General features: G+C 53.7%; 1 protein-coding gene across 1 annotated transcript; it reads left to right on the top strand.

The window, feature by feature from the left end:
- Positions 1 to 946: 946 nt before the first annotated feature.
- Positions 947 to 25,241, top strand: MYH7B (myosin heavy chain 7B). Its single transcript, XM_065754507.1, has 42 exons — positions 947 to 1,102; positions 2,185 to 2,288; positions 3,679 to 3,822; positions 3,926 to 4,082; positions 4,188 to 4,215; positions 5,077 to 5,173; positions 6,050 to 6,073; positions 7,312 to 7,404; positions 8,185 to 8,248; positions 8,369 to 8,467; positions 9,499 to 9,602; positions 9,852 to 9,990; positions 10,412 to 10,530; positions 11,331 to 11,480; positions 11,805 to 11,975; positions 12,172 to 12,351; positions 12,435 to 12,567; positions 13,049 to 13,125; positions 14,768 to 14,855; positions 15,295 to 15,412; positions 15,982 to 16,105; positions 16,527 to 16,663; positions 17,263 to 17,518; positions 18,061 to 18,303; positions 18,686 to 18,862; positions 19,199 to 19,344; positions 19,873 to 19,963; positions 20,090 to 20,479; positions 20,876 to 21,002; positions 21,435 to 21,553; positions 21,759 to 21,955; positions 22,117 to 22,466; positions 22,827 to 22,951; positions 23,144 to 23,259; positions 23,385 to 23,577; positions 23,663 to 23,866; positions 23,950 to 24,075; positions 24,209 to 24,379; positions 24,479 to 24,583; positions 24,838 to 24,933; positions 25,015 to 25,152; positions 25,233 to 25,241. Exons 1-42 carry the CDS (start codon positions 1,006 to 1,008, stop codon positions 25,239 to 25,241), a joined length of 5,826 nt encoding a protein of 1,941 aa, XP_065610579.1. The 5' UTR covers positions 947 to 1,005.
- Positions 25,242 to 26,451: the final 1,210 nt, after the last annotated feature.

Raw genomic sequence — 26,451 nt, 5'->3', positions numbered from 1 at the left:
GCCTGACAATACAGGAGTAAAAATAACCAGGCTGCATTTGCAGGGAGATAAAAGCGAAGTTTGCCTTTTGTGTCTCTCCGGGAGGTGGGACAGCAGCACCAATGGAGCTGTGTGGACATGACACATGGGAATTTCTGACATATCTTTTCCCACTCTGACCTTGACAGACACAATAAAAAGGGGCTTTGCGGCATGCACACAGCCACTCAGTCCTATCACTAAGGTTAGTAATAAAGAGCATGTCTGTGTGTGCGCTTCTCCTCCGCTACTAACCCTCCTCACTGCTGCAGGGTGGATGTTTCTACAGGACAGGGACTGACGGTGGGCACAGGGTGGGATGAACCTGAACCAAGAGCATTTTTCTACAGCTGGTGTGCTTTGCCAGCTTGCCTGCTAGTGGCACTGGTTTTGTTCCTGACAGTGGCAGCATTTTGGCATCCTGCTGCGGGACACTGCATGACATGGATATTAGAAAGCAGTGTTGTAAAAGTGCCTTTCCAAGCAGCTGTCAGCGCAGTCCTCTGGAACAGGTCTTCCAAGGGAATAATGCCTCCATTCCTGCTTTTATCATCCTGCAGTATTGCTCAGCAGCATGGATGTGGGTCTTTACAGAGGCTTTGTGTAGAGCACCAAGGCTCCAGCAGGTCTGTAGAGCTGGAATAGCTTTAATATGGCTTTGTCAAGAAAACGGGTGCCACTAACAAGGTCTTGCCAAGCCCTAACCCCATGTGTTGATTTTGACACCAATGTGATACAGGCTCGTGCAGCAGGGTTGAAAGCAGCAGAAGGGAAAGTGTTGTTATTACGGTTATTATTTGCTTGTATTATCTCTGTCTTCTCTCACTCTGAAATCAAGAGCATGTTTGGTGACTGCACACCTCTGATAGCAGCCCAGTGGTGGGTTCCCTCTCTGTGCACTGACTTCTTGCCCCTTCCCTCCTTTCAGCGTTCAGGTGTCTTTCATTCTTCTTCTGGTATTGGCAATTCCTCCTCCAGCCAGACAAGATGTCTATGCTGGACATGAGCGAGTTTGGGGAGGCTGCTGAATACCTCCGGAAAAGCTACACAGAGCAGCTGAAGCTTCAGACAATCCCATTTGATGGTAAGCCCCAAGCCCTTTGGGAGCCCTTGGCTATGGCTCTCAGATGAGGTGTTCCCATCCCTTCCCTGGGTGTGCTCCCCGAGACGTTGCAGGGGCTGCAGAAATGCCTCCAGCACCCCAGAGAACAGGAGGATCTTGGAAGGTTTCTGAGTATCCCTTTGCCAGCTGAGGAGTGGGAGGAGGTGGCCCATCATCTCCTGTGACCCTGAGGGGCAGGAGGACTGGGGGAGATGGGCTGAGGGGCTGGTGGTGGCAGAACCTCCTCCAGCTCTGCATCATTTTGGAGACATGCAGAACTTGCTTTAAGCCACACTGCCCCATGCCTTTTGACACAGCAAACCAGGGGAGTTTTGCTTCTTCTTGCACTTGCTTTTTTATTACAGTTTGCCTGCAAGCATATGGGAAACAGCAGACTTCCTTCATACATTTGATCCAGGCAATTTAAGCAGCTGCCAAACATGGAAAAGGCAAAGAAATCCTCACTCCCATGACCAAGAATGCAGGAAGGAATAAACACTGTCCTTCCACATTATCAGACTGATTTCCTGCAGCATTCAGTTGACACTTTGAAATAGTTTCATACATGTAAATGTATCCTTCCTTTCCCTTTCCCTTTCCCTTTCCCTTTCCCTTTCCCTTCCCTTCCCCTCCATTCCCCTCCATTCCCTTTTTTTCTCTCTATGCTATTCCCTTCCTTTTCTCTCTGTCATTTCCCTTCCTTTTCTCTCTGTCTTTTCCCTTCCTTTCTCCCTTATCTTCTTTTCTCTTTCCTTCTCCTATTCTTTCTCTTTTCCCTTTTCTCTTTTCTCTTTTCTCTTTTCCCTTTTTTTTCCCTTCCCTTCCCTTCCCTTCCCTTCCCTTCCCTTCCCTTCCCTTCCCTTCCCTTCCCTTCCCTTCCCTTCCCTTCCCTTCCCTTCCCTTCCCTTCCCTTCCCTTCCCTTCCCTTCCCTTCCCTTCCCTTCCCTTCCCTTCCCTTCCCTTCCCTTCCCTTCCCTTCCCTTCCCTTCCCTTCCCTTCCCTTCCCTTCCCTTCCCTTCCCTTCCCTTCCCTTCCCTTTCCTTTCCTTTCCCTTCCCTTCCCAGGAAAGAAGCGTGCTTGGATCCCAGATGAGAAAGAAGCATACATTGAAGTGGAAATCAAAGAAAGCACCGGTGGCAAAGTCACTGTGGAAACTAAAGATAAGCAAGTAAGCAAAATAACTTTCCTTTTCCAAGGGCCTGCAAGAATGTGTAGAGGGGGCACATGTGTGACAAGATCACGTCTGAACCTAGCCAAGCTCTCCCTGAGAAGCCATCCCCACTCAGCAGTCAGTTGTCCCCCGAGGGCTGGCTGTGGGGTTTGTCACTGCGCTGTGTGTCAGCACACTGTAGGCCAAGGACATCCCGAGCATGCCAGCTCCTCAGCATCCCCCGCCAAATGTTTGCTTCCAAACCCAGAGTACCGGGCAGGCAGGACAAGGGGACAGTGGTCAGCAACAGCACAGCCTGCTGTCATGCTGAACTGCTGCCTTGCTGACCTCGGAGGTAAAAAACAGAGGTAAGGAGAGAGGTCTTGCATGTTTTAGCCTGGATTTGCAGCAGATTAAGCAGTGATGGTTGGGGAACAGAACAGGCAAAGAACAACATCCATTGCAAATAGCTGTGAATGAGCTTAATGAATATCTCCTTCTCAGCTATGGGAAGTGCATGGCAGCACTGAGAGCACAGCGACTGGTGTAAAACGGGGAAAAAGAACCCGGTGCTGATCTGGCAGTACCTGGTGGATGTGGTTGTGTTTGTTTCTCAGTAGATTTCATGGCACTGGGAACTGCTTGTGCCTGCCTAACTTATCTCGATCTAATTGCCTTTGAAATGTGCCAAGGTTTTGAAAAGGTTTTTCCCTGAAATTGGAGAAGAAATAAATAAATGTCCTCCTATGAAAGATACTGTGGAGGGTAGTGTCAGTTTGAAATCTTATTTTGCTGTTTTAAATGCTTTGGTGTTCAGATTACAAACAAAGCAGTTTCCAAACCCTCCTGACACTGTTTTTGTTTAAATTTGTCACGGATTTGCAAACCCTGAAGCTGTACCTGCTGCCACTGGATCTCAGTTCCAACAGAAACAGTTTCAAGAGACAAACCCCACTCTTCTTCTTCCATCTATTTCCCTTCTTTTAACAGCTAACACCTTTCAACACCCCATGCTTTATAGTCACCTATAATAATAATAAAAAAATCTCGGGAGGGTTTTGTTTCAGATGCATTAACAAGCCCATCTGCTAAATCCAGGTCCTTGCACCCAGATATGTAAGGTGATAGTTCCCCAAGGCTGGGATTTGCAGGATTAAATGGATCCAGCTAGAAGTGGTGGGGTATGCACTTCAGCTGTCTGCCCAAATAACCAGAGACCTCTTTGGTGGGACGAGGGGTGCTGAGCGCTATACAGGGGCTGTGCCCGTCCCCCTGTCCCGAGGGTGGCACTGCTAGGAGGGCAGAAAGACCCCAGGGGGCAGAGGATGTGTCCGTGGCAGAGCTGCGAAGATGTCGGGCTGGATGCTGCCCCGGGGCCAAGCCCAGTGCCGCCATGTCACTCTGGCAGACGCGGGTGGTGAAGGAGGATGAGCTGCAGCCCATGAACCCCCCCAAGTTTGACATGATCGAAGACATGGCCATGCTGACGCATCTCAATGAGGCCTCCGTGCTCTACAACCTCAAGCGCCGCTACTCCCACTGGATGATCTACGTAAGCCGCCGCCGCTGGGGGGTCCCTGCCTCCCTCCCACCGCCATGACGGGGAGGGCTGCCGGGGCTCCCTGTCACCTCAGCCACCCCGTTCCCACCCGCAGACCTACTCGGGGCTCTTCTGCGTCACCATCAACCCCTACAAATGGCTGCCCGTCTACACCGCGCCCGTGGTGGCGGCCTACAAGGGGAAGCGGCGCTCCGAGGCACCGCCGCACATCTACTCCATCGCCGACAACGCCTACAACGACATGCTGCGCAGTAAGGGCGGGGGCCATGGTGGTGCCGGGGGGCGGGAAATGCCGCCAGCAATGGCGGAGGGGTGGGGGTGTAATCCCTGCTGACCTCTGCCTCGTTCCCTTGCAGACCGCGAGAACCAGTCCATGCTCATCACGTAAGTCTCTCCCGCCTTCGTGTTGCCCCCCGCTGCTATCTTGACACTCTCATCCCACCCCGGTGGTTGTCAGCCTGTCCTGCAACACTCCTCCCCACCCCCCCAGCAGCACGCATCCCTGTGCCATGGATGACGGCTGCGGGCGGAGGGGCAGCGGGCGACGTGGGAGGGTGTAGGCCAGGTTGATTTCAAGTGACATATAGATAAGGGCTATATAAAGGACTCAAAAGGACCCCAGGCTTCTGCCAGGAGCCACGGACATTTTTAGCAGCGGCCATAGCCTAATTAGGTAATGCAGGGGCCGAGGAGAGATGCTTGGCTCTGGTCCTACGTGCTGTGCTCCCTGGCTCCCCCCTCTCTTTGTCATCTGGGATTACAATAGGGAGCAGCTATCTATAGGGATGAGCTCAGTGGGGCCTTCACAGCCGGCGAGCCACCCAAGCCCCTTGCTCGCCAGGCCCTATGTGGGCACAACCTGGGCAGGATCGGCCGTGCCGCACCGCCCTGGCCATATCCCATCAGCCAACAAAGCAGGGCGTGCTGAAAGCAGCCAGCACACGGCCAGCACCAAATCCCCGACAGCTGAAGCCCTGGGGCACAGCTACGTGCCCACCAGTGTGGATGGCACCTCCCGACAGCCGCCGCGTGGCCCCGAGGGAGCAGCACGTTTGCCCTCCCCTTGAAAAATGCTGCCTGGGATGGCAGAGCGATGGCCCCATCCCTCCCTTGCGCTTTGTTTACCCTACCTGGCACGATGAGAGGGGTGGCTGGGCAGCGCCGGCAGGTTCACAGGGCCTCTGTTTGAAGTTGTGCCTGTTCTTTGCCTCATATCCTTGATCTGTGTATTTCTGTTACTCTAAGCGGAGAATCTGGTGCTGGTAAGACTGTAAACACCAAGCGGGTCATTCAGTACTTTGCCATTGTCGCAGCCTTGGGCGACACACCGGGCAAGAAATTAGTAAGACCTTCTTTTGAAAGAAATTCTTGCTGTTTTCTTCCTTTCTTTTTCCTTTTTTTTTTCTTTCTTTCTTTTTTTTCCCCCTTTCTCCCTACCCCTTTTCTTCTTCTTTTTCCTTTTTTTTTTTTTTTTTTTGTCTTCTCCCAACTTTTTGCATTTGGAAACCTGTTTTGGTCTGACCCGCCCAGGGCTTGGCTTTTCCCTGACTTTTGAACAAGCAAGGCTTGAAACTATCTTGCTCAAGGGGGAATGGATTTTTTTAAGTGTCTGCTCACACAGCAGTCTGGAGGAGGCATTTCAGACGCCCTCTTCACCTTCTCTTCCTTCTTCAACACCCCACAGATCTTCTTAACGAGCTCTAAAGAAATGGAGTAAACCTGCCATTTCCCACCTTGGCTCTTTTAAGCCTTGCTTTTCCTCTTTTCCTCCTTCTTCTTTTTTTTTTTTTTTCCCTTTTGTTGATTTTGACCCTTTTCCTCCCTTTTCTTGCTCTCGTTTTGATTCTTTGGTGCTGGTTATTTTTGAGCTGCTCTTGCAATTGCTTATTTCTTCTTTCATACATTGAGGCTCCAGCCTGCTTTCCCCTCATAGAAGCAAACTGGCTGCTTTTGGTATCAGACAAACAATACTTGGATATTTTCTTTACTCTTACTCGGTTTGGATTTAACTGTTCTTGCTTTTTGACGCATTTCTTCATTTTCTTGAGCTAATCTATTTAACAACTTTTTGGCATCTCTTAAAAAGTTTAATCCTCCCATTTTTTTCTTGGCCGTTTTTGGCACTAAGTGGCCGTGTCCTGCTTTTCTGACCATGCTTCTTGTGGTTCTTGCATGGCTTTTCTGGATTTCTAAAGACTATTTTCTTTCCTTTTTCTAGGCAGCTCTTGCCACTAAAACTGGGGTAAGTGTTACAGACTCTTAATCTTTAATGCTGAGGGCAAGGTTCTGCTGCACTGGAACTATGGCAGGGTGATAGGGAGTGCCAGTGCCAATGCTAGCAGTCTTGGCTCAGCCATTTTAGCAGCTCACATGGGTGCCCTCAGCTCCCAGCTCCTCTTTTGGAGCACCAAGGGGCTGCATTTAGCTTATACACATGGCCAACTGCGTCTGTGCCTGTTGGGTGGGAAATGCTCATTAATGTATGAAGCTCGGCCCATTCAGGGCCAAATGGTTGAAGGGCTGAGTGTGTGAGGTGGCCCACGGGCAGGCAAGGTAACTTTAAATTGGGCTAAACCGAAAGGCAACAGATCAAAGGATATCCAAAGGAAAAATGAAGTTGGCTACTAAAGCCCATGATTCACAGCTGCTCCCTGTCTCTTTTGCCCTTTACATGCCCAGAGCTCCATGGGCCGTGCCCCAGCCGTGGTGGTTGGTGCCCAGCACTGGGAGCTGTTACAGTGTCAGGGTGCAGGCACTGAAAGGTTCCCTTATGGGAAGTGCCACTGTTGTCAGACTCCACTGTCCTTTGTGTGGCTTGGCACAAGTCTCTCGCATCTCTCTTCGAATTCTTGTTCTGCGTTGCCTGTGTTAGGTGGTGGCTGTCTCTGTCTCTTTGAACGACGTGTAGGAAACATACTATGAACTATGTGTGTGAAGCATGGTTATGGAGCCATTAATCTTGCTCCAAAAAGATCAGCAGATCACACCACCTGGGAACCATGCTGCGTCCCTGTCACACTATGGCTCTGCCATGCGTTTGGTTGATGCAGGGAGCTAAGCCTCTTTTCCACATCCACATTCACAAGGTGCTGACACTTAAACTGATCAAGACCCTGGTTTGGTGGAAGGGGAAATGCCTGGCAGAACCTGAAACGCATCGGGTTGTTGTGACAGTGTATGCTTGCTCTTGTTTTGCTTGTTGTAGCAGCCTAGGAAGGAAGTGAAGGACTTCTGGGTGCAGTTCAGGCAAGGGGAATACCAGAGAGAGCATTGCTACAAAATCCAGCTCTGCTGACCCCAGACTCAGCTGCATCTGCTCGTGAGACAAGAAAAGGCCTCAGGAACAGCAGGCTCTAAAGACAGCTAACGAGTGCAGCAGGCAGATGGGCACAGAGCCTCACGCTCCATTTCCCTGTGACTTTGGTGACAGATCCCCTCTGGCTGGGTGGGAACTGATGTATCTTTGGTTTTGTTTTCCAGGGCACCCTCGAAGATCAAATCATTGAGGCTAACCCAGCTATGGAAGCTTTTGGCAATGCCAAAACCATAAGAAATGACAACTCCTCACGTTTTGTAAGTGTCTCAGAGAGATGTGGCTGATGTGCAGGATTTACGTAAGCTAAATGCATCACCCATAGCACGATTGCTTTTGTACAGTGGGGGCCTAAGGCACAGAGGTAGCTCTTCTTTCTAGCAGGGCTGGACTGCTGGGGCCAGACTTCTGCTGGCTAAATTGGTGCAGTGGATTTGGTCAGAGCGAATTGTCTCTGTATCACAGCTTGTGGCTGGGGAGAAGTGTCTTCCTGGGCCAGCACTGAGGGGCCAGCAAACACAGCCCAGAGTGCTTGAGCTGGGGAAGATCAGCACACCCCTTTCAGGCACTGCATCCCTTTTGTAAGCCCAGCCTGTGTCTGCACTGGGATGTGGAGCTGATTGACCACAGGTGGCTTTGATATCTGTTCTTGTGCCTCGTGGGGGATGGAGAGGTTGCAGGGGTGAGATTGTCCAGCACATGGTGACCAGGAGGCTATGGGCAGACTCAGTGTGGTACTGGCCTGCAGGACCGCTTAGCTTTCAGGGCAGGCCTGAGCACAGGGATTTATCTGCACGAGTGGAATTTCTGCTTACCCAGTGCTTACAGCCCCAGGTGATACCTCCTGACCCTCTGCACATTACAGGCCAGAGTTTCACCTACTTCTCCCTTGCTGAGCACACTATCTTGCCTGGCATCAGCAGAAACCTAAGAAGTGGGAAATTAGCAGAGTACTTCAGCTATATGAGTTTACTAGGAGCTGCCCAGAGTTGTGCCTGTGTAGGCAGGCCCGGTGCTCACCTCCCTGTAAATGCTTTCAGGGCAAGTTCATCCGCATCCATTTTGGCCCCTCGGGGAAGCTGGCCTCTGCAGACATCGACATCTGTGAGTAACACGTGCCAGCTGCAGAGGGGTGGATTTCTTCCTCACTATTTCTGCTGATGCTGGGTCAGCTCCAGGGAAAAGCAAGCCCTCTTCTAACCCCTCTGCCCTGTTTGCTTCTAGATCTTCTGGAAAAATCAAGAGTGATTTTCCAGCAACCCAAAGAGCGAAGCTACCACATCTACTACCAGATCCTCTCTGGGAAGAAACCAGAGCTGCAAGGTAAGGTGGCCAGAGCTACAGCACAACCTCTACAGTATGACAGTTTGAAAATAGCCAGCAAGAGCTGTTCTGAGCGTCAGGGCCCTGCTCTCCACAAGGGCTGTGCAAACCCAGCTCACCATACAGGTCTGACTCTCAAATGCTTTGATGACTGTGTGGGATTGTAGGATTTTCAGATAATTCAGGGTGGAGAAACCAGTCACTTTAGTCTGAAAACTAAAGCCCTTTCTGGAGCAGTCTGGGAGCAGGATAGTGGTCTCTGAGTCTGTCTGCAGGGTAGGAGTGCACCTTGCTAAGTTGCCTTGCACAGAAAATCCTTGTTGTGTGGCTCTGCACTGACTTCAGCAGGGGCAGGTGGGATATCTACTCAATTTTGGGATAGGGGAAAGTGTTTGGCAGCCTGCTCGGAGCTCCTTCTGCCACCCTAGTGGGATGATTTTCTTTCAGGTGAGCTTGCAAGCAGCTGCACAGCTCGCTTGCTGCAGTGAGCCTGGTGTAGACATATCCTAAATATGTTTCAAAATATAGTCCCAGCTGACTCTGAATTTGCCCTGGAGCCATTCCTGTGCACAAGGCAGCCCTGCCCTCCAGATGCCAGGTTGCACAGAGTGCTCAGGAAACCTTTCCATGCTGCAGAAAGATGGGTGGCATGATGCCCTGGGGGGGGTGGGGGGGGTCAGTCACTTGGTTGCAGGCTCCTGAGCCCTCTGCTGGCTCCAGAACAATGCCTTATTAGGCAGGTCTGGATTGCTGCACTGTGCAGTAATCTTATCTGGTGGTCACAAGGACGTGGATGGCCACTTCTAAATCAGTCTGCAACAAAGCCATCTCCCAAGATAGCAAGCGGGAGGAACATCACTGAGAGGTGGACCCATGAGAAAGCCTGCCTGGCGTTGCAGAGATTGTCCTGCTGGTTGGTGCCATCTAGATGAGGCCAGGATGGTCTTACCTCTTCATCTGTGTCCAGTGTTGCCCCTTTTGTACCAGTTTTGTCATTCTGGCCTTACTGCCTATGTGTCTCCCCACAACAGATATGCTGCTGCTCTCCCTCAACCCCTACGATTACCACTTCTGCTCTCAGGGCGTAACCACTGTGGACAACTTGGATGATGGCGAGGAGCTCATGGCAACAGATGTACGTGCACTCCTTCGTGCCACAGAGACAGAAGTTAGGGCCTGGGGGGGAGGGCATGGACATCCTGGGGAAGCTGGACTCACATTCAGATTTCCATGGAGTGGGATTCCTCAGCCAGATGTTCACTAACTGCAGCACCCTGTCCCACAGCCCCAGAATAGGGGAAGCACCTTGGGAGACAATGGGAGCACCCATCCTCACCCCAAAGTGTTGATTTTATTCTGTCTGTGCTACTTTGTCTCTCCTCAGCATGCCATGGACATCTTGGGCTTCAGCAACGATGAGAAATACGGCTCCTATAAAATAGTGGGTGCTATCATGCATTTTGGCAACATGAAGTTCAAGCAAAAGCAGCGGGAAGAGCAGGCAGAGGCTGATGGCACTGAAAGTGAGTTTTAACCTGTGCTGCCAGATTCACTCATCTTGAGCTGGGCATCCAAACTGTGCTGAGGGCAGGCTGTGCTAACAGCCCTGGCCTGGTCTGTGAATGTCAGTGATGGCGACCCCAAGCAGCCACGGTGTTAGGACCTGCTCTGGGCACACAGAGGAAAATCACCTCATTAGTCCAGATTTGCTGCGTGAGAATCCAAGGTCCCACCCCTCTAAGCTGTAACTTCTGAGGCAGGAGGTCCAGCCTGTAAAAACAGCATAAGATATCCATAATAGGAAATCACAACACAGCCACTGGAGCAGACTCTGAAGCAGGTAGACAGAACAGTATAGTTAGTGTTGATCAGTGGAATAGCTGGTGATTTTTCTTTTCCATGGCTTGCTTTCTGGTTTCCTAATGTCTGGTTGCTGTTTCACAGGTGCTGACAAAGCTGCCTACCTCATGGGGATCAGCTCAGCTGACCTCATCAAGGGGTTGCTCCATCCTCGTGTGAAAGTGGGCAATGAATACGTGACCAAAGGTCAGAACGTGGAACAGGTGGGTGTGCCTGCACACAGCCTTCTATACTCACACTGGCGTGTGACTCCTCTGCAGTCAGGTCCTCTGTGTAATGTTACCTGCACAGGATGCCTGGTGCTTTGGTGTGGGAGGAGTCCATTGAGCACCATGACAAGATGTATCCACGCTTATTGGCTTCTGGTAGATGGGACAGTTGGTTGGCAGATAGTTTGGATAGCTTGGGCTGGCAGATAGTTTTGGGTTTTAAACAAGGCTTGAGTTTCAATTCAGTATCTTTGAATTGTGACTTGGATCATAATGAGATCTGCATAGTGGATCTGATTCAGATGGTCACAGTTCCATGAAAGGTTCAGTTCTGAACAGCAGAAGTCTCATGTAAATAAGTGATCTTTTGGGAGACTCTAATGCAGCAAAAATGCATCTGCTCAGCCACATCACAGTTGGGTACCCAAGACTGGCCTGGATGGTCCAAGCCAATTATTAAGTAAAATTTAAGAGGACCTTAGAGACTGACTGGAGTCTTATCCAGAGGCAGTGAGGTGTCGGCTCCTGCCATGCACGTCTCCTGAAAATATCACTTTGGTCTGAGCTTGTATCTCAAGCCCTTAGAGGCTGTCTTGGTGCTCACCAGGCCAGGGGTGCAGGAAGACACTCATGAGCATGTGAAAGCTATTTGAGTGAATGCCATAACCATGAGCTCTCTGGGTCTGTCAGTCTCTCTCCTTTGTGCTTTAAGAGGATGCTCTTCGGCAGCCTGCTTCCTGCAAAAGCAGTATGATGCACGAGTGCTCACGAGCTGCTCTGGTTTCCTTTGGCAGGTTGTCTATGCTGTGGGAGCCCTGGCTAAAGCCACTTATGATCGTATGTTCAAGTGGCTGGTGACTCGGATCAACAAGACCCTAGATACCAAGCTGGCCAGGCAGTTCTTCATCGGAGTACTGGACATTGCAGGCTTCGAGATCTTTGATGTGAGTTCTTCACTCCCCCTGCGATGGATTCAGGGGAATGCTGTGACAGTGCTGCTCTATCTCTTCCAAGGAACTAGCAAGAAACTATTGCTCTTGCTAGGAAGAGCTCTTGCCTGTATTTATTCATCTGAAATAAACAAGCAGCTCCACAACTGCTGTTCTAATGTTGCTATGGAGCCTCCAGTGAGCTCCTGGCTGCCTGTTCTGGTAGCAATCCAGTTGAGCCCAGCAGAGGTTGTTCTTCACACCCAGACGAATCAGAGGAGTGACTCTCTCCATATCTGGAGCTCCTCCTGCTGAATCAGGTTGGTTTTGTTCTTGCAGTTCAACAGCTTTGAGCAACTGTGCATCAACTTCACCAATGAGAAGTTGCAGCAGTTCTTCAACCACCACATGTTTGTCCTGGAGCAAGAAGAATACAAGAAGGAAGGCATCGAATGGGTCTTCATTGACTTTGGCCTGGACCTGCAGGCTTGCATTGACCTGATTGAGAAGGTAAATCAAGTACATCAGAGGAGCAAGGAGAGTTTGCCCCATGTTAGATGTCATGCACTGTTTTCCTGAATGAGGATGTGATCTCCCAGGTCTGGGAGGTCCTCGCCTTGCCCAGCAGCACAGAGAATCCCCCGTTCTGGGACTGGCACATGGCAACAATGGAATCAGATTTCCTCATGCCACCTTTTCTCTGCAGCCACTGGGAATCCTGTCCATCCTCGAAGAGGAGTGCATGTTCCCAAAAGCCTCCGACATGTCGTTTAAAGCCAAGCTCTACGACAACCACCTTGGGAAGTCACCCAACTTCCAGAAGCCCCGGCCGGATAAAAAGCGGAAATACGAGGCCCACTTTGAGCTGGTGCACTATGCTGGTGTGGTATGTCTCTGTCTGCCCTTCTGCAGCACTCACACTCCTCTTGCAGGGCTGAGCTTACCTTTGCCTTTCTCCTTTGCCCACAGGTGCCATACAACATAATTGGGTGGCTGGACAAAAACAAGGACCCCCTGAATGAGACAGTGGTGTCCGTCTTTCAAAAGTCCCAAAACAAACTCTTGGCCTCCCTCTATGAGAACTACGTGGGCTCCAGCTCAGGTGAGGAACAGCCTCATTCTTCTTCAAGAATTTTGATCCCTTAACAGCAAAACCTCATCATACCCACACTCAGCTGCAGATGGAGCAGCCCTGGCAAAGGGAGGACCCACTCCAGCTCTCGAAGCCTCCAACTGGGGGGGGAATCTGGATGTGCAGCAGTAGCATAGGGGCTTGAAGTGGCTGTGCAGAAACAGGCTGAGCCTGTGTGGGGCTGTAGAGCTGTCCTGATGACCCTGCAATTACTGAAGAATTACTGGCCTGGTGCTAAGAGATAGGGGATGACACACAGAGTTGGATGCTGTGGGAGGAGCTTTTGTCAAGCTAAGTCTGCAGCTGGGTGTTACCATCTCTGCTTTACAGAGAGCCGGGGCTGTGGGCATCTCACTGATGTTTTCAGTGCAGTGGTGCTTGGAGGTGCTCTGAAGTCCTCCAAAACAAGGTTGCACTGCTGATTTACTTAATCCATATTTCAACCCGACAGAGGAACCTCACAAACCAGGGTCCAAGGAGAAACGTAAGAAGGCAGCTTCCTTCCAAACAGTGTCCCAGCTACACAAGGTAAGAGCCAACCTCTCATGCGTGGCCATGAGGGATCTATGTACAGAGCATCTCAGTACCAGCTCCACTTCCCTCCCAAAACTCCAGGCTGTCTTACACATGAGCTCCTCAGTCTTGAAGGACCACATGGGATCCAGAGAGTTGTCTTGGCTAGGCAAAAGCTCTTGATGTCTACTGCTCATCCCTGGGTGAAGGTTGGCCCTGTGCCTGGCAGAGTCCCAGCCCTGTCCCCACGCTGCTAGGGAAGGATGTGAGGCTGCAGGCTGGGAGAGCCATAGCTCCCTTTGAGCTGGGGCTCGTGCTGCTTCTGCCCGTGTGATGCTTGTGCTGCCCAGCAGCTCCTTCAGCTTTGAGGGAGCGGCAGTTAAGACTTGTAGTGATGTTTAGATAATGTATTACATGAACATCACTTTAAGTCTGTGCTACTTCTCTCCTCATTCTTGTCGGCGGGAAGGACAGCCTTTGGGCAGAAGAAAATGGAAGAGGCTCTAACGGGTCTCTGAGCAGGCAGCTCTCTGCTCTCCTGCCCGTGGAGAGCTACGTGACAGCTCAGGGTAACACGTGCCCCTGATCCTGTGCTCACCACAGCATTTGTTTGTCTATCCCAGAGTTTAATCAACTGAAAAACAGCACAGAGGGGTGTCTGTAATCCCAAAGCTGAGGCCTGCTGTGGCAGCCTTATGGCTACAGGGTGTTCAAAGAGGCTTTCTGTCAGATCCACCTAAAGCTCTGGTAGCCATGGAGAGGTTCCTGGGGGCAGAATTCCTGAGCAAACCCCTTTAGAGTGGCCTTCTTTCTTCTGGACAAGTCACAGACCCTGGGAAGTGTCTGTGGTGAGAAGTTGCCCCGTGATAGCGTGTGTCAGAGCTGGTCTTGGATTGGCTGAGCCTCTAAGGAGGGAGAGGCAGCCTAGGAAAAAACTAAGATGCAAATGCCTTTACAAGAAAAGGCAGGACTGTGAGTCGTCCCAGGATCCGGGGCCCCTGATGATGCTCTACTGTAGGGCCTTAATCCCAGAGGCTCACCTCCACTGTTCTGCCAGGGCACAATGGTCTCCAAGCAGACGTTCACTGAGCAACCCTCATGAACCAGAGCCAACACAATGCTGCTGGCAGGATGCAAAAGGCCCAGGCTGGCCTGGCAGGGCCCCCTGTCACAGCCAAAGGGCATGGGCAGCACTGCGGGGTACAGGGAAAACCCCTGTTGAGATGAAGGCTGCACATGGTGAGGATGCCAGCATTGGATTTACAGAGTGTTGGGGGCAGGGCTGGTGGACATCGGCAGAACTGTATGCCTGAAATGAGCTCAGTCTTGTGTTTCTGGCCCTTCCCTGTAGCAGAACTTTACTTACAAACACTTGTGAGGCACTGACTCCTGTCTGGCATAGCAAAACTAGCACGTGCCAGTTGGCACGTCTGCCCACCTTGGTTTCTCTGCTGTTGCACCCACGCTGGCAGAAGGCAGTGGTGCTGTTATGGGCAGCAACAAGAGCAGTGAAGCAAGAAGAAATTCCCCCCACCCCTAAGAGCAGTGGTATGTGGGCAGTGTCTGTTCTCTCCCTGCCTGTGGGGGGGAAAGGAGCTGGAGAGAAGTGGGAGCAGAGACATCGCCTCATGCCTCATCCCCCATGTCTGCCCTACAGGAGAATCTTAACAAGCTGATGACCAACCTGCGCTCCACTCAGCCCCACTTTGTCCGCTGCATCATTCCCAATGAGACAAAGACCCCAGGTATGCATGGACCGAGGCAGCACTCAGGCAGCTCCTCCTGGCAGGGACTCCTGCTCTGCTCCTATACCTACCTGCTACCCAGTCCTTTTCTCACAGCGGTTCTGCTGCTGCTGAGGCCCGGCTGCATCTCTTTGGAAAGCAATGCAACCCTTGCCAGTCTCCTTTACCAGGGAGGAAGTTTTGCCAGGCTCCCAGCTGGGCTGTGTGCTGGCAGCTGGACTGCCTTGCACTTGTTTGACATCAGGCATAGATGAATTTTTCAAACGGACTTCCATCCTCTGGGGCCTGGGCTGCAGCACTGGCGCTCAGTATAGGCTTACACATCAGCTCAACACGCGTGCTCTGAGAACAGCCTCCACGAGCTGTTTGCAGAGCTCAGGCCACGCTTCCCCTGTCCTCTTGGGCTGAGTGTTTTCTCTGTCCCTGCTCTCACCCCCAGGAGCCATGGATGCCTTCCTGGTGCTGCACCAGCTGCGCTGTAACGGTGTCCTTGAAGGTATTCGCATCTGCCGTAAGGGATTTCCCAACAGGATCCTCTATGCAGACTTCAAGCAGCGGTAACTCCCTCTTCTGCCCTCCCCAGCTGCCAATGTGTGTTCTGGGGAAGCTAAACTCCCAGCTTGTGCAGGGCTGCTCTGAGCCCCACAGTAAATCCAGTGTGTGCACAGTTCAGGATAGCTATGCAGTTGTCTCTGTGATTTCAAATGTGGATAGTGTTGTGCCAGGCACAGTGAGACAGCAGGGCTACTGATAGTTAAGGTACTGATGCAGGTGATTGGTGGCAAGGCACAGGACTTCTGATCCTGGCTCTGTTTTCTCTTGGGATCCTTACCATTCCCCGGGTTGATACCATCCATCCTGCTTGGCCTGGGCCTGAGCCTGGCAAGGTGAGGCCAGTGGCCTCCTCCCTGTGGACAAGGATTAAGATATGGCAGGGTTTCTTGGGGTCTGCTCTGCAGCATATCCCAAACTGAACCCTGGAGCTCCTGGTCCACGTGCGGCTTCAGCATGTGCTGCAGTGACACGCTGCCAGGGGAACTGGCATGGCGTGTACACATGGACAATGATGGAGCCAACTCTGTGCTGAGGTTCTCTTGAATGCCCTCCCTTTGCTTTGTGCTTGCAGTTACCGTATTCTGAACCCAGCAGCCATTCCAGATGACAAGTTTGTGGACAGCAGAAAGGCCACAGAAAAACTGCTGAGCTCCCTGGATCTGGACCACTCCCAGTACAAGTTTGGTCATACCAAGGTGAGGCCAGGCAACTGCCTGCCCTTAGGAGGGAGGCCACATGCTTCCCATCTGCAGCCCCAGCTAGCTGGCACTGCCCAGCCTGCTGTCTTACTGCAGCCCTGCTGGAGCCCTGTGCTTGTCAGACTGAGGAGGGCAAGGGAAAAGAGGGCTGGAATGAAACAGTTCTGGGCACTGCTGACTGAGCTCATACCACCCAGTGCAGCAACTAGTCCTGCTGGGGGTATGAGTGGATGGATGAAGGGCAAAGAGAGCTGGTGTCCAGCTGGTCTCTGTCTACAGAACCTGGGTGTGTGCCCGTGCCCTGCTGCTCTGTATGCCTTCCCTTTGGGCCACACTTACAGCTCAGGCCTGTCTGACAGATCACGTCACCCATCAGCTCTCTGTCCTCTTTACTCTGTTCTCGCACCTTTGCCTGCAGGTGTTTTTCAAGGCTGGTCTGCTGGGCTTGCTGGAAGAGATGCGAGATGAGCGTCTGGCCAAGATCCTGACCATGCTGCAGGCCAGGATCCGTGGGCACCTCATGCGCATTGAGTATCAGAAGATCATCAGCAGGAGGTAGAGTTGTGGGGGGAGAAAGGGTTTTGTGAGTGCTTCTTTTTTTCCTTTGTGCATTTCAGTGGGTTTGGTTTATAGGGCTTGCCCATGGCTGGCATGGGATGTGTCCTAGTTTCAGCTGGGACAGAGCTGATCTTTCCTTCATAGTGTCTGTTATGATGCTGTGTTTTGTCTTTAGGAAAAAGAAAAAATGTAGATAACACACTGATGTGTTAATTGCTGCTGAGCAGTGCTGTACAGAGCCAAGGGGAGCAATGAGAGAATGACTGTGTGGTGCTCAGCTACCTGCCACGTTGAACCACAGCTGCATGGAAGGGTTGGAGGCAGACCTACAGGGCCTGGCATAGCCATGGTGGGAAGAGTCAGTGTATCTGGGCTGGAGAATTGTTTGGTTTCCATTGGAAGGATTCAGTGGATGCAGAGGGTGGAGATCTGAGAACCACACCACCTGTCCCAGCAGCACCACTGCAGTGTGATCATTCACACAACGTACTGCCATCTGTCCTGCTGGTGGAGGATGGAGGCAGGTCTCTGCTGCAGTGAGAGTGGGAGGTGGGGAATCTACACCCATGATGGTCCCTGTGCTTGTATTCCTCCAGGGAAGCCCTCTACACCATCCAGTGGAACATCCGAGCCTTCAATGCTGTTAAGAACTGGTCCTGGATGAAACTATTCTTCAAGATCAAGCCTTTGCTGAAGTCTGCTCAGACTGAGAAGGAGATGTCCAACTTGAAAGAGGAGTTCCAGAAGCTGAAGGAGGCTCTGGAGAAGTCAGAGGCCAAGAGGAAGGAGCTGGAAGAGAAGCAGGTCTCCATGATCCAGGAGAAGAATGACCTGGCTCTCCAGCTGCAGGCAGTGAGTGCCTCTCCTTCTCCCTGGCAGCATAAAGATTGTGCCCAGTCCGTGGGTAGAGGAAGGAGCACAGAGTGCTAGGCCCCTTCTTCAAACTCTTGCAGTTCTGAGACCCATTCATTGCCACAATCCATTTGAAATGTGATGTTAGACTCAGTGAAAACCCGAAGCTGCATTACAGGATTCCTGTCTCAGGGCTGCCATGGGAATTCGTGGTTCCCTGGCTCTGGAAGGAGCCACCTCATTTGGAGGTGGGAGAGATGGGAATGTTTGCTGTCCAAGCTGTGGCTGATCTGTGGCAATTCTGTGCCAGGAAGTTCAGTTCAGTACTTCCTGCCTCTGGAAAAAGTTGGTTGCTATTACTTCTTGGGCTCTGTTCAGTGCTAATCTGTTGTTCCATGGCCCTACATGGGGCTGCTTTCATGACAGGGCAAGCCCAAAGTGATCAGGTGTGTCTTCCACTCCTTGACTTCTGCCAGGACAGTGTGACTGCTGTATGCTTCTGGGGCAGTGGATAAATGCTAACTCTCCTTCATCTGTCTTAGGAACAAGACAACCTGGCAGATGCAGAGGAACGCTGTGACCTGCTGATCAAGTCCAAGATCCAGCTGGAGGCCAAGGTGAAGGAGCTGACAGAACGTCTGGAGGATGAGGAGGAGATGAACTCTGACCTCACTGCCAAGAAACGGAAGCTGGAGGATGAGTGTGCAGAGCTGAAGAAAGACATCGACGATCTAGAGATCACACTGGCCAAGGTGGAAAAGGAGAAGCATGCCACAGAGAACAAGGTAGCTGACCCTTCCTGCAGGGAACAGCCTAATTCCCAAGAGATGTCAGTCACTGTAGGAGCATGTAAGGGAATTGCGTGGGACAATATTGCTAACGTGTGGGAACTGAGCATGGGCAGAGTGCCAAAAGGTGTGGGAGAGAGTAAACCCCCCCCGTGTCCTGCCTCACTGCACAGGATTGGCATGGGCAAATGATTGTGTGCAATAGTAAATGTTATGGGGGTTTTGACCAAAGCCAGACAAGGGAAAAGGAGCTGGCTGCTGCTGTGGTGCTGAGCTGCTGTTGATCATAGGTTCCTGCCTTTCATAGGCCAAGCTGCTATATTAACTTTGCATCACCTAAGAAGATGCACTTAATTTTTTACCTATCTATCTGATCTAGGTTAAAAACCTGATTGAAGAGATGGCTGCTCTGGATGAGATCATTGCCAAGCTGACAAAGGAGAAGAAGGCACTGCAAGAGGCCCATCAGCAGGCCCTGGATGACTTGCAGGCTGAGGAAGATAAGGTCAACACGCTGACCAAAGCCAAGGTCAAACTGGAACAGCAAGTGGATGATGTGAGTCGTGGGCCAGTGGCTGTGAAGTGGGAGTGGTTTGAGTCACACACCTCTGGGAGAGCCCACGGACTGCCACTGAGTGGGGTCTGCAAAGTGCAGTGGTTATCTGATTCCCATGCAATGTGGCCAGCTGGTGAATAACCTCACTGACAAAAGAAATGGCCCAGAGTACCCCCGTGGAGAGCAGTTCTGGGCTGAGTGAAAGGAACAGGAGGCCAACTGGGACACAGCTGTGGCTCTCAGGGCTGGGGGAAGTTCCCAAGCAATGGGTGTGGGGAAGGTCGGGTGCTGCAGGGGGTTCCTTCCCTCCCTAGCCTGTCTCCCTTTGTTCTCTAGCTGGAAAGCTCTCTTGAACAAGAGAAGAAAATCCGCATGGACCTGGAAAGAGCAAAGAGGAAGCTTGAAGGAGACCTGAAGCTGACGCAGGAGTCTGTGATGGATCTGGAGAATGACAAACAGCAGCTGGAGGAGAAACTCAAAAAGTGAGCGTGCGATGTGTACTGAGCTGTGTCTCTGTCAGGGCCTGCTTCTAAGTCAAGAGGACGCATGCTCTTTGCAGGAGCTGTTGGGACGTGGCTTTGAGCACTGCTGGTGTGATCAGTCTGAACAAACTGAGGGTTTAGTGTTAATGGTCACCGTGCAGCCACGCTGCTGGGGCTGCACAGACTGACAGCTCCAGGAGCTGTAGGACTTCCTTCGTACAAAGGGTTCCAGTGCAGGGCTGAGACCTCAGCTACCTCAGCTGTCACTTATGTCCTCAGCTCCAGTTGGGGAGCTGGAGAACAGCACATAGGGAACTCACAGGTACAATCTAAGAGCCCGTCTGCCAGTTTAAGCACTCCAAACCTCCCTCAGAGCAGCCCATGAGCTCCTCCTCACCCTGTCAGGCTCTTTCCTGTGAGGGTTGATTTGTTTTTCCTGAATACTACAGTTCAGGGAACACTTTTCCTCTGGCTTCGGGATGTGGAGGGACTTGGCTTGTCTGAGCAGAGCCCCTTCTTTCTGTACAGGAAAGACTTTGAAATGAGTCAGCTGAACTCAAGGATTGAAGATCAGCAAGTGACTGAGGCCCAGCTGCAGAAGAAGATCAAGGAGCTCCAGGTACGGTGGGAAGCGGTCCCGAATTCCCATCAGATGTAACGTGCACGGGTTGGCCCATCGCAGGGAACGAAGGTGCTGGAACTTCAGCCAGAGCTTGGGGCATCCACCCCATCGTGTCCCTTCTAGGCCCGTATTGAGGAGCTGGAGGAGGAGCTGGAGGCCGAGCGCGCCGCTCGGGCCAAGGTGGAGAAGCAGCGGGCAGAAGTGTCGCGGGAGCTGGAGGAGCTGAGCGAGCGGCTGGAGGAGGCTGGCGGAGCCACGTCTGCACAGCTGGAGATGAACAAGAAGCGGGAGGCGGAATTCCTGAAGCTGAGGAGGGATCTGGAGGAGGCCACGCTGCAGCACGAGTCCACGGCGGCCGCCCTGAGGAAGAAACACGCGGACAGCGTGGCTGAGCTGAGCGAGCAGATCGACAACCTGCAGCGCGTCAAGCAGAAGCTGGAGAAGGAGAAGAGCGAGATGAAGATGGAGGTGGACGACCTGTCATCCAACATCGAGTACCTCACCAAGAACAAGGTGGGTGCTCTGGCCTGGGCGGCTTCATCTCCCTTGTGAACAGGCAGCTGTGAGTCTCCATCACCAGTGCGACTCGCTGCATTGTGCTCCACACAGCCGTGTGTGTGCGTATACAGCCTGTCCCCGTGTCCCTGTGGCAGCACCTGCTGGATGCTTTGCTTGTCCTTATCAGATCTGAAGGATCTGGGAGGTCACAGCTTGTGTGAGTGACCGCAGAGTGCTACGTTTAGCTTAGCAGAGATGTGAGAGCTCTGCCGGGCGCCTCCTGCACACGCTGTGTGCACCAGGGATTTGCTGAGCAGGGCAGTGAGGTCCCAAGGGCGATGCAGTCTCTGAGCCCCTCCTGACAGCGTGCTCCTGGAGCAGAGCTGGGTCTCACGTGGGCTTTGTATGCAGGCCAACGCAGAGAAGCTGTGCCGCACCTACGAGGACCAGCTGAGTGAAGCCAAGTCCAAAGTGGATGAGCTGCAGCGGCAGCTGACTGACGTGAGCACGCAGCGGGGCAGGCTGCAGACTGAGAATGGTAGGTGGGGACGTGTTTCTGCGCCCGGCATCTGAGCTGGGGAGCCATGGTTCAGCTGTGCAGGCTGCCCAGCTCCTCCCAGGGGTAGATGTCAGTGGGAGCTCTGTCTGCAGCAAAGGAGAATGGATGTCCAGCATGTGCCTCTGCTCAGGCCTTGCGGTAGTGTTGTACAGCTTGGCAAGGGAGGGGACCTCTGTAGTGATGCTGTTTTTACTGGTGCTGGGGTGACCTCAGACATCAGAGGGAGTTCTTAGCTGTCACACGTAGCCATTAGCTTCCGGAGGGGGAGGACCACTACCCGTGGGCCGCAGCTTGCCTGGCTGGTGCTACAACGTCCTTCCACACAACTGAAGGCCACAAAATGTGTGTGGGTGTGGGCTCACGTGTGGCTGTCTGGGCCCAGCACAGCAGTTTGGCTCTGTTTGAACCCAGGGGAGCTGAGCCGACTGCTGGAGGAGAAGGAATCGTTCATCAACCAGCTGAGCAGGGGCAAGACCTCGTTCACACAGACCATTGAGGAACTCAAGAGGCAACTAGAGGAAGAGACCAAGGTGAGGCTGCTGGGGCATGGCTGGTCTCTGCGTGGCTCCGAGTGATGGGTGGCAGTGCAGTGGGATGTAACCTGCACTCAGATGCACCAAGGCAGCCTTCAGCCTCTGAAAAACAGAACTGCTTCTCTACTAACCCCAGTCTACCCTTGCATCCCAGCTGGAGCCCGGGGCCCACTGCTCATCTCGTGAGCTGTTCTTTCCTCAGAGCAAGAATGCCCTGGCACATGCCCTGCAAGCATCCCGCCATGACTGCGACCTGCTGCGGGAGCAGTACGAGGAGGAGGTGGAGGCCAAGAGCGAGCTCCAGAGGAACCTGTCCAAGGCCAATGCTGAGGTGGCCCAGTGGAGAACCAAATACGAAACAGATGCCATCCAGAGGACAGAGGAGCTGGAGGAGGCCAAGTGAGTCTCATGCCAGGAATAGGTTACTTGTGGGTGGCAGGTTTCTATTCAAGAGTGAGGCCCTCCCAAGCCCATTTTGGGTGGACTGCGGCCTTCCCTGCGGAGCAGCAGGTGGGCTGACACTTGGGCTGGAATTGCTTACTCCTTGCTGCCGTCTGCAGGAAGAAGCTGGCCATTCGGCTGCAGGAAGCAGAGGAGGCTGTGGAGGCTGCCCATGCCAAGTGCTCCTCGCTGGAGAAGACCAAGCACCGTCTGCAGACAGAGATTGAGGACCTCTCGGTGGATCTGGAGAGAGCCAACTCTGCCTGCGCTGCCCTGGACAAGAAGCAGCGCAACTTTGACAGGATCCTGGCTGAGTGGAAGCAGAAATATGAGGAGACTCAGGCAGAGCTGGAGGCGTCACAGAAAGAGTCACGCAGCCTGAGCACAGAACTCTTCAAGCTCAAGAATGCCTATGAAGAGTCTCTGGACAACCTGGAGACCCTCAAGAGGGAGAACAAGAACCTGCAGGGTAGGACTGAGATCAGGCCTTCCCCTCAGCCTGCTGGCATCCTCGGGCCCTGCTGTGATGGGCGGCCCGTAGCTCCCATGTCCTCAGCCCTGAGACAGATGTATGACAGGATGGGCATCCAACTAGGCAGGCAGCACTGTGACCCTTTGACAAGAGGGTCTCTATGGCTCCTCACATCTCTCCTGTGTTTTCTCCTGCCTCTCCCTTGCCCTGACCCCAGCGGGGGCTCAGCACCCAGACTGCTGCTCCCCCAGTGCTGGGAGAACATGGGCTCAGCCTGAGTGGGAGGGAGGGGGGGTGTAGTCCTGTGTGGGGCCGGCGTCACAGACTTTCTGACCAAACATCTTCTGCTCCTGCCAGAGGAAATTGCTGATCTGACCGACCAGATCAGTATGAGTGGCAAAACCATTCACGAGCTGGAGAAGCTGAAGAAGGCCCTGGAGAATGAGAAGAGCGATATCCAGGCAGCGCTGGAGGAGGCCGAGGTGAGTCTGTGTTTCTCACTGAAGCTCACAGGTGTCTGCTGCCCCTGACAGCCCCTGGACTCCCTGCAGCTCTGGGGCAACTGGATGCAGCCCCAGGTCCAGCTCGTGGGGGCTGTGCGACCTCACGGCACCGTGGGCTGAGGCCAAGCTGGGGTGGCTGGGGACACTTCCCAGAGCTGCTGCTGTCTCTAGGGAGCCCTGGAGCATGAGGAGAGCAAGACGCTGCGCATCCAGCTGGAGCTGAACCAGATCAAGGCTGACGTGGACAGGAAGCTGGCAGAGAAGGATGAGGAGTTTGAGAACCTGAGGTGCGTGTGGCGTGGGGACAGGCCGGGCCGTCATCATGGCCACGATGAGACAAACACCTCTGCCTGGAGCTGACCTGGCCAGGTGTCCCCCACGGGTGGGGCTGACACGTTGTCCCTCCTTGCAGGCGCAACCACCAGCGTGCCATGGACTCCATGCAGGCCACGCTGGATGCTGAGGCCCGGGCCAAGAATGAGGCCGTCCGACTGAGGAAGAAGATGGAAGGAGACCTGAACGAGATGGAGATCCAGCTGAGCCACGCCAACCGCCAGGCTGCCGAGTTCCAGAAACTGGGCCGCCAGCTGCAGGCCCAGATCAAGGTTAGGGGGGGATGGGCCGGCTGCTGTCCCCGTGCCACCCCCTCCTTCTCCTTCCCATCCCCGCTGACCCCACGCTGCCCGGCAGGACCTGCAAATCGAGCTGGATGACACCCAGCGCCAGAACGATGACCTGAAGGAGCAGGCGGCCGCCCTGGAACGCCGCAACAACCTGCTGCTGGCGGAGGTGGAGGAGCTGCGGGCTGCCCTGGAGCAGGCTGAGAGGAGCAGGAAGCTGGCGGAGCAGGAGCTGCTGGAGGCCACCGAGAGGGTCAACCTGCTGCACTCGCAGGTGAGGGGCTGCCCAGCTGCACCAGCAAGCCGGGAGCCCGTGGGGCACAGCCAGTCCCTGTGCCACTGCCTGTCTGCCTGCAGAACACCGGCCTGATCAACCAAAAGAAGAAGCTGGAGGCAGATATCTCCCAGCTGAGCAGCGAGGTGGAGGATGCTGTGCAGGAGTGCCGCAATGCTGAGGAGAAGGCGAAGAAAGCCATCACGGATGTAAGAGCTTGGCAAGGGTACCCGGCACGCTGCTGGAAGGGTGGGTGGGAGGAGGGGGTCTCAGAGCTACTCTGTGCAGCCTGTGTGTCCAGCAGGGCTGCCCGGTGATGTCTCTGTGTGCTTGGCCTTGCAGGCTGCCATGATGGCAGAGGAGCTGAAGAAGGAGCAGGACACGAGTGCACACCTGGAGCGGATGAAGAAGAACATGGAGCAGACCATCAAGGACCTGCAGATGCGCCTGGACGAAGCGGAGCAGATTGCTCTCAAGGGGGGCAAGAAGCAGATCCAGAAGCTGGAGGCCAGGGTGAGGGAACAGGGGAAGAGCCCTGGTGGCACTGGGCCTGCACGGGGCAGGCCCCAAGGACTTGGGTCCCATGGCTGAGGTGGCCTCTCCTGCCTACAGGTACGTGAGCTGGAGGGAGAGCTGGATACGGAGCAGAAGAAGATGGCAGAAGCCCAGAAAGGCATTCGCAAGTACGAGCGGAGGATTAAGGAGCTGAGCTACCAGGTATGGCAGCACCGGGCCCAGCTCCAGCCCCACGCTTCTCCCCGTTCTCTCACCCTCACATTATCCATCCCCTGCTCAGTTTCGGTGGCACAGCCTCAGCTGAGGGCTGGGACACAAAGGGGGAGGGGACGGCCCACGTGGCACGGTGGGTGGATGCAGAGGGCTCCAGTACTGCTGGGCTGCCTGGTACTGGGACAGCTGGAGCTGCAGCAGGGCTCCGGGGGTCACGCTGACTGGGATGGGGGGGCTCGCAGACTGAGGAAGACCGCAAGAACCTGACCCGGATGCAAGATCTGATTGACAAGCTGCAGAGCAAGGTCAAGAGCTACAAGCGCCAGTTTGAGGAGGCAGTAAGTGCACGCTGTCCCTTCCACTGCTCTTCTCGGGGGTACCCGGCTCGGACCCTCACCCCATCCGTGCCTTCCCCCCAGGAACAGCAGGCCAACTCCAACCTGGTCAAGTACCGCAAGGTGCAGCATGAGCTGGACGACGCCGAGGAGCGGGCTGACATTGCCGAGACGCAGGTCAACAAGCTGCGTGCCCGCACCAGGGAGGTCATCACCTCCAAGGTAAGGCCCGGCCCTGCTGCCCGCCCTCTGCAGCCACAGGGGTGGCAGAGCAGCACCAACACCCTTCTCTCTTTCGCCAGCACGAGTAGCGGGAGCCTGGCTGCCTGCCCTGCCCCCCAGAACGGCTGCAACAGTCACTGCCAGCTTTGCACACAGTGAATAAACGTAGCTGTGCCAGGACCGGCTCCTTTGTGTCTGTGATGGTCGCAGGGTGAGCCAGGCAGCGGCAGGACACACACAGGCCTTCCCCCACCCTGCACCAGTTTGCTCCAGGGGGAAAACACAGGGCTGACACAGTCCCCCCTAAGCGCAGCGCTGCGTGGCCCAGGGGAGGCTGATGACAGCTTCGGGCTATAAAAAGAAAAGACATCTCCACTCGTTTCTTTAAAATAGATTTCTTTAATAGTTTCCATTTGATACGTTTATTTGCAGTTAGTAAATCGGCATTGAGGTGGGCAGCACACACCTCAGCGCTCTGCAGGGACAGTGCAGACTTCCAACCGCGTCCCCACGCTCACCCCGGGCCCAGGGAGGAGCACTGCCTGAAAGGAACGGCCCCGCCGCGCTGGGCCCCCCCGCCAGCCCAGCCTGAAGGGGGACGCAGAGCTGAGCTGCCTGCAGCAGGCAGGGCCCAACATGCAGGGCAGAGGGGAGAGGGCCACACTGCCACGGGGGGAAGATGCAGCAGCTGGGAGCACAGCCACAGCCCGGCCCCTCGCCGCTCCTTACAGAAATACATGGATGGAAATGGGACTCCAGCAGCTTATAGCAGCAATCCTTGGATACCCCAATTAACTATGGAAAAGGCATCCCTTAACTTAAAAGCCTTTTTAATTTGAAGCATTTATTTGAAGTGTACATCTATTACAGTTAAGAAGAAGCAAAGATACACCAAAAACACAAATACCCAAAGAACAAAAAAGTACAGATGAGAAAGAAATTAGCTGGGGGGGGAGGGAGGGTGGGGAAAAGGGGAGAGAACAGGGCGAGGGGAAACCTGATGAAGAGTAGAGCTGCCATAGCGAGGAGCTCCCTGGCACAGTGGAGCTGGGCACAGCCTGCCCAGGGGACTGCACAGCCCAGGAGCTCCTGCAGGCATTAAGCTGAGCAGCTCTGACAGCGCGGCAAGCAAAGCAGTGCCCACTCAGTGGAGGACACACGTGGGAGATAAGCAAGGGGTGACTTCAGAGCGAGGCCTGGGCAGGGGGCTGGGAGCCTCATCCTGAGCCAGGTCCCAGCACAGGGACCCCTCAGAGCTTCACTGTGCTGGCAAGGGGATAGAGACAAAACCCTGCAGCT

This window comes from Cyrtonyx montezumae, unplaced genomic scaffold (assembly GCF_038088225.1).
Source record: "Cyrtonyx montezumae isolate F1298 unplaced genomic scaffold, pur_monq_1.0 scaffold_9, whole genome shotgun sequence".
Taxonomy (NCBI): domain Eukaryota; kingdom Metazoa; phylum Chordata; class Aves; order Galliformes; family Odontophoridae; genus Cyrtonyx; species Cyrtonyx montezumae.
The sequence above is the reverse complement of the archived record's forward strand: the minus strand, read 5'-3'. Positions and strand labels throughout refer to the sequence as shown.

Excerpts from the sequence above, each read along its gene's own strand:
- MYH7B (XM_065754507.1), top strand. The coding sequence starts at position 1,006 with ATGTCTATGCTGGACATGAGCGAGTTTGGGGAGGCTGCTGAATACCTC. Across the intron at positions 3,823-3,925 it reads ACTCCCACTGGATGATCTAC|ACCTACTCGGGGCTCTTCTG; the intron begins GTAAGCCGCCGC and ends TCCCACCCGCAG. Across the intron at positions 9,991-10,411 it reads AGAGGCTGATGGCACTGAAA|GTGCTGACAAAGCTGCCTAC; the intron begins GTGAGTTTTAAC and ends GCTGTTTCACAG.